The sequence below is a fragment of the Sinocyclocheilus grahami genome, unplaced genomic scaffold (genome assembly GCF_001515645.1).
Source record: "Sinocyclocheilus grahami isolate Dianchi unplaced genomic scaffold, SAMN03320097.WGS_v1.1 scaffold473.1, whole genome shotgun sequence".
Lineage (NCBI taxonomy): Eukaryota > Metazoa > Chordata > Actinopteri > Cypriniformes > Cyprinidae > Sinocyclocheilus > Sinocyclocheilus grahami.
The window spans coordinates 1,246,023-1,252,880 of record NW_015505652.1 but is presented as its reverse complement, the minus strand read 5'-3'; the positions used below and the strand labels follow the sequence as shown (position 1 = coordinate 1,252,880).

The following is a 6,858-nucleotide window of genomic DNA, read 5'->3' as shown; positions in this document are numbered from 1 at the left end:
TTTTTTTTATGGCTTGTTTAACATCAAGTTCTTTTTGTATGTTTTGTCAGTCACTGGAAAGCCATTCTTCATAGTGTCTAGTTTTGCCCATCGCTGGCTGTTTGGCTGGCAGGGTTGTCGCTACTACGGCTGGGCTGGCTTTTTCTTCGGATGCGGAAGTCTCATTACGATGACCATTGTCAGCTTAGACCGCTACTTGAAGATCTGTCATTTAAAATATGGTAATTGCAATGAGCCTAACTGTCTATCTGTGATTCTGCTTATTCTGTCTGTCTGTCATTCTATCTATAATTCTGCATTTCTATCTGTCTGTCGTTCTATCAGTTGTTCTATCCATCTATCTGTCATTGTATCTATTGTTGTGTGTGACAGGCCTTCTATCTGTCTGTTATTATATCTATATTTTGTTCTGTCTGTCGTTCTCTGTTTCTATTTGTCTGTCTGTCGTTATATCTATTTTTGCATCTGTCTGTCTGTTGTTCTCTCTATTGTTCTGTAATTCTATCTATTGTTTGATATTTCTATCGGTATGTTGTTCCTTCTATCATTCTATCTGCCTCTCTGTTGTTCTTTACTGTTGTATCTGTCAGTCTGTCTGTTAAATCTATTCTGTTAGTCTGTCATTCTGTATTTCTGTCTATTTCTATCGGTTGTTCTATATCTCTGTCTATCTATTGTTCTGTTTGTCTATCTGTCTGTCATTCTGTATTTCTAGCTATCTGTTGTTCTATCGATCGTTCTAGCTGTCTAGTTACTTTACTAACATCAGTTCACTCTGCCAATCAGGTACATGGTTCAAACGGCGTCATGCCTTTCTCTGTGTGGTTTTTACATGGATCTATGCTGCCTTCTGGGCCACCATGCCAGTGGTGGGTTGGGGCAACTACGCACCTGAGCCGTTTGGCACCTCCTGCACGCTGGACTGGTGGCTGGCCCAGGCCTCGGTGTCTGGCAAGAGCTTTGTTATGTGCATGCTCTTCTTCTGTCTCATCTTCCCCACCAGCATCATCGTCTTCTCCTATGTCATGATCATCTTCAAGGTCAAATCCTCAGCCAAAGAAGTCTCTCATTTCGACACACGGAATAAGAACAACCACAACCTGGAGATGAAGTTAACTAAGGTTTGTGCGGTTTAATAAGCAGAAATGCTATGTGGAAATGCCATGTCATTTTTGACATGGTTCCATTTGCATCCTCCAGGTGGCGATGTTGATCTGCGCAGGGTTTTTAATAGCTTGGATCCCTTATGCTGTGGTATCAGTGGTGTCTGCTTTTGGAGAGCCTGATTCAGTGCCTATCCCAGTCTCTGTTGTGCCAACTTTGCTGGCCAAGTCCTCTGCTATGTACAATCCAATCATATATCAAGTCATTGACTTTAAAAAGAACTGTGCAAAATCTTCCTGCTTTCAAGTTTGGAGGAAAAAGAAACACTACAAGACTTCAAGGTATGTGCAACGTTCCAATTCTAGAGGAACGAGGGATAAACTGGTTTCTGATCACATTTTTATATATATATATATATATATACACATCCTTTGAGGAATTTGTCACCCAAATTTGATGAAAATGTACTGATCCTCAGGCCATCCAAGATTTGTTTCTTCACCTGAACAGATTTAGAGAAATGTAACATTACATCACATGCTCAACAACAGGTCCTCTGCATGGAATGGATGCTGTCAGAATTACTTGTGAATTACTGTAAAGTTTTTATCAGCTGTTTGCACTCTCATCCTGATATAATGGGAACTATTCCTTTAAAATACTTTTATTTAGGACATGATATACTTGGGTTGGTAAATCTATATAAATGTTAATAAATGATTCCTCTGCACTAGGTCATTATATTATGAATCAAGCACAATATGCAAATGCATATACTACTGTAGGTGGATGTTTTTTGCTGCTTTGCCGCATCTCGCTCTCGTCTTGTTCCATTAGTGTTAACACATAGTGTTTCATAAGGCCATGTATTCTTATGAAATATTTTTTTCAAGCAACATATTGCTGATATTTCAATATGGTAGTAGTTGTTTTGCAAATTTGGTTTTGCAGAGCTCTTTAAACAATGGGAATTCTGTTTTCTGAACGCAAAAACATCTGTCCTTATAGCGTTGTTAGTATGCAGCAAGAATGTGATGCGTTTACATGTTCGTTGGCATTCTGCGTTAACAAGCTTGGACACTGTAAAGTAGTGTTGGCTCATTTTTTGAATGCTTATTTGAAAGATTGTTGTCATAGTATGACTGGATTAGGCTAAACTTAACAAAAAGCAACTGATTGACTTAAGACTATTGAATGTAGCGGTCTTGTTTTTCCCAGGTTCTGCTCCATCTCTGCCTCCCTGAAACAGAGAGCAGCCAATGAAGTTCCAATTGAGATATGAGGATATGACAGGAACTCACAATGGGCCCGACTCACACTGGACAATTTGTTATTGTGCAATTGAATTTAGACATCGACAGTTCATACCCGCTTAACTTTGCTGTTGTTTCCTACTGCCGTCAACTTCACATACTCTGCAAACACATCTCTTAAATTGATCTGTGTGTGCATAAAATAATTAAGTATTAAATAGGATTCATTTTTATATATATTTTTTGTTTATTTGTTTGTATTGTATTCCAGCATTCTCAGAACCACAATGTTTAAATCATCTGCTTGAACTCTAAAGTGGCTTCACTTTTCAACAAGTCTGTGTCACGCTCACATCTATACAACAGCATGGTCACAGAAAAACAACAATATATAGATATCTATATACCGTATAGACAACGTGTGTGCATAATATTATTATTAGTAGTATTTTTTTTATCAAATTGAGTGGACACTGATGCACTGATTCAGAACATTGAATTTCTTTTACATTATTATAACAGATGTACCATGATAGTTTTGAGGCATGTGCAATGATTATATACTTCAGAAATTTTACATTGAAAGGTGTCCTCCAACGATTCAGTTCATGGTCTTAAGAATTTTTGTGTTTTCTTCATTTTATTTGTAATCGTTTAACTAATTTTAACATTCTTAGTAACCTTTTGCATGTTATCAAGCTGCAGAAAGCCCCTAAGGTTAAAAGAAAGTGAACGGTTGGTAAAGAGAAGTTGTTTACGGGTACTAGTGTGGTTATATGTTTTCCACAAATATTATAAACGTTCTGTGGAAGTTGGACAACTAATGGAAGTTCTAACAGTTAATAATGTAGCAAGCTGGGTTTACAAAATATTCAGTGTTTCTTTTTTGAAATAGCCAAGACTAGCATATGTCAGAAAGGGCCTAAAATGAACATTGACTGTATAATGATGATTGATTAGAGAGAAGCTTGTAAATACTCAAAACAAAATGTTAGCACAATGATAGCTAATTATTATTAAATATTAAATAGTTTAAACTTATTTTGATGCAGATCACTGTTTTACCTGAATGGCAACCAGAAATATTTCTGTAACTGGAGGTTTGGTTATTCAGTAGACATATTATCAAAATGAAATTGTATTTATTTTATTTTTATTTTTTGTAAAAGACACTCCATTAACCTAATGTATTTGAAATTATTATTATAATTTTTTTTTACAGTGTATAGTGATAAAAATTAAATAAACAAAGGCGAATATTTCAGCGAAATTGTATTTATTTTATTTTTATTTTTTGTAAAAGACACTCCATTAACCTAATGTATTTGAAATTATTATTATTTTTTTTTTTACAGTGTATAGTGATAAAAATTAAATAAACAAAGGCGAATATTTCAGAAATATATTTTCTTGGAGGCAAGAAAAGAAGGCAAAGTATTTAGCAGAATGTCCAGAGTAATATTTTAGCCCTTTGAAAAAGTGAACCACAATCTGAAAAGCTTTTAACCATGATTGAGTAAATGAAGACAAATATTTTTGAATGAAAGAAATGAAATTTTTGTGCAATGTAGCTCAGACAATTGTTCACAAAGGTCTTGAATGAGCAGCTTTGTGGTGTGCTCTCAACAAATGCAAGGTTTGACCTTGTTGGGTTCAGGTTTAAATTCCCCATTCTTATCTCCTGAGCCTCTGACAACTGTATTACCCAAGGTACTTCTTCAAATCCTCACAGTCTGTTGGTAGCTGAACCTAATGGTGTTGGATTTCCCTCAGCAGTTTTTCAGCAGTTCAGTATAATGTCCGCGTCTTTTCTCTGATGCTTTCATGCCGTTGTGACGGCGAGGGTGACTTCCCCTGCAAATCAATGCCCCAGTTGCAGGAAGTAGAAAATGCACTGGATGCCTCACTGACTGCCTTCTGTTGTCCTTGTCATAATGCAGTTTACAGCATGCAGGAGCCATAATAACAACCAGACAATATGCTAAAAGACCCTTCAATTTCCACTGAAGGCTGTAAAAGCCTGCACCTCTCACATTGTCTTTAACTGTGACTTGAAATTAATGCCTTTTCATGTATCGTGCTTTAATCAGCTTGATGAATTATGTACAGTACAGGTGCATCTCAATAAATTAGAATGTTGTGGAAAAGTTCATTTATTTCAGTAATTCAACTCAAATTGTGAAACTCGTGTATTAAATAAATTCAATGCACACAGACTGAAGTAGTTTAAGTCTTTGGTTCTTTTAATTGTGATGATTTTGGCTCACATTTAACAAAAACCCACCAATTCACTATCTCAACAAATTAGAATATGGTGATATGCCAATCAGCTAATCAACTCAAAACACCTGCAAAGGTTTCCTGAGCCTTCAAAATGGTCTCTCAGTTTGGTTCACTAGGCTACACAATCATGGGGAAGACTGCTGATCTGACAGTTGTCCAGAAGACAGTCATTGACACCCTTCACAAGGAGGGTATCAATGACTGTCTTCTGGACAACTGTCAGATCAGCTGTCCAGAAGACAGTCATTGACACCCTTCACAAGGAGGGTAAATGATTAGCACATTGAACCTGAAGTGAAAAATATAATGAAACCAAAGGTAAACCTATCATGTTTCATTTAGGTAGATAGGATACGCTTTCCTTCTCAATCAGATCTGACAGGCTTGTCAATGAATAAGACCGATAAACCTTCCAAAAAAGCTTTTAAAGAAGAAATAGAAATCGCCATTAAATAAAAGAAAAGACTATTCTACAATAAATACAATTTTGCTTTATTATCAAACCTGTACGTTTTTACTGATGGTCAAGGGAAGCACTTAGAACCAACCAGAAAATGCATTGACATGTGAATTGATGTAAAATGGGACATCTAAAGTGTTCTAAATCTAAGTGGTGATCTGGGAGGCAAATAAAGCTAGCAGATTGAAGAATACCAAAGATTTGCATATTTCACAAGCGTGAGGCACAATACATCTTCTATACTATTTTTAGGGTTCTGCTACTGCAATAAAGCATGTCACAAGTAACAAATCATTGTTCTGGTGCATTCAACTTTAAAATGCCATTGCATTAGTCAGTTTATATAATGCACTGATTCTGGCCCTGAGGGTATCAGCATTTTTGTCTTCAGCAGATGTCTTGGCATAAATAGTAATCTCTTCATTGTAGTTACAGTAAGATAAATTTAATACAGGACCTTGATTAAATAACATTCAGTGTAGACTGAAATAGTTAAATCTATAATATCAGAATTTGACAATATAAGACATTCAGTATATTGCTAATATAGTCATAACTTGTCGGGGAAGGTTGTGGGTTCGAGTCTTGCACCGGCAGGGATTGTAGGTGGGGGGAGTGAATGTACAGCGCTCTCTCCCACCTTCAATACCACGACTGAGGTGCCCTTGAGCAAGGCACCGAACCCCCAACTGCTCCCCGGGCGCCGCAGCAAAAAAATGGCTGCCCACTGCTCTGGGTGTGTGTTCACGGTTTGTGTGTGTTCACTGCTGTGTGTGTGCACTTTGGATGGAGCACTAATTCTGAGTATGGGTCACCATACTTGGCCACATGTCACGTCACTTTCACTTTTGTGCAAGTGCAGAATACATGCTGATCCATTATCATCATGTTCTCTTTAACATTCTTTTTTTAAACCTCATCAAGGTAGAGTTTTACTGCAAAGGTCATTAGCAATATGGTAAACAGGGTTTTAATGTTTCATTTCCACAGGCTGGAATGTTTTTCTGTTACTGTGTTGATATTACATTTTACTGTAAACCTGCAAATTATGTTATCTGTTGATTATTGCATGTTACCAAATCAATTTGCATTGAAAATTGAAATTTGCCTATTGCTTATTGCATCAGCTTGCGTGTTGGAACTACAATTGTTATAACTTAAAGGGGTCATATGATGCGATTTCAAGTTTTCCTTTCTCTTTGGAGTGCATAAAGAAGATCTGTGAAGTTGCAAAGACTAAAGTCTCAAATCCAAAGAGATATTCTTTATAAAAGTTAAGAGTCAGCCACGCCTACCTAAAATGGCTCGTTCTAACACTCCCCCACATAGCTAGGTCACTATGTGGAAATATTAGCATAATGCCGCCAAAATGTGCACGCAAAGAAAGAAGGCGTGGTTTCAGGAACAGCAGTAGTGTTGATGCAGCCATGTCAGGGAGACGCTGTGTGTTTCTGTGCGAAAGCAAAAGCACTTTGTTTGGCCTTCAGGAAGTAGATGGAATTAGGAATCATTGGTTAAGATTTATTTACAACAGAACAGCACAACCCAGATGTTCGAATTTGTGCAACGCATTTTATGGACGACAGTTTTTTTGAACCTAGAAGAGTTCAAAGCTGGCTGGCTGTGCACAAAGGCTATTTAAAAAAAAAAAAGGGTAAATTCCGACTTTGCTATGACAATCTGGCGCTTCTGAATCAGCGATTGTACGTATGTTTTGTTACTAGTTTAAGTATTTGCTATTGACTGCTCAAATGCGGA

At 36.9% G+C, this 6,858-nt stretch overlaps 1 protein-coding gene across 1 annotated transcript in view; it reads left to right on the top strand.

The window, feature by feature from the left end:
• LOC107553443 (opsin-5-like) overlaps positions 1-3,497 on the top strand; it is a 14,859-nt gene extending 11,362 nt beyond the window's left edge. Inside the window, exons 4-7 of the mRNA XM_016235632.1 lie at positions 51-221; positions 787-1,121; positions 1,201-1,445; positions 2,323-3,497. Coding sequence (XP_016091118.1) covers positions 51-221; positions 787-1,121; positions 1,201-1,445; positions 2,323-2,386 — 815 coding nt within the window. The 3' untranslated portion in view covers positions 2,387-3,497. The remainder of the gene's footprint in view (positions 1-50; positions 222-786; positions 1,122-1,200; positions 1,446-2,322) is intronic.
• The last annotated feature ends 3,361 nt before the right edge of the window (positions 3,498-6,858 follow it).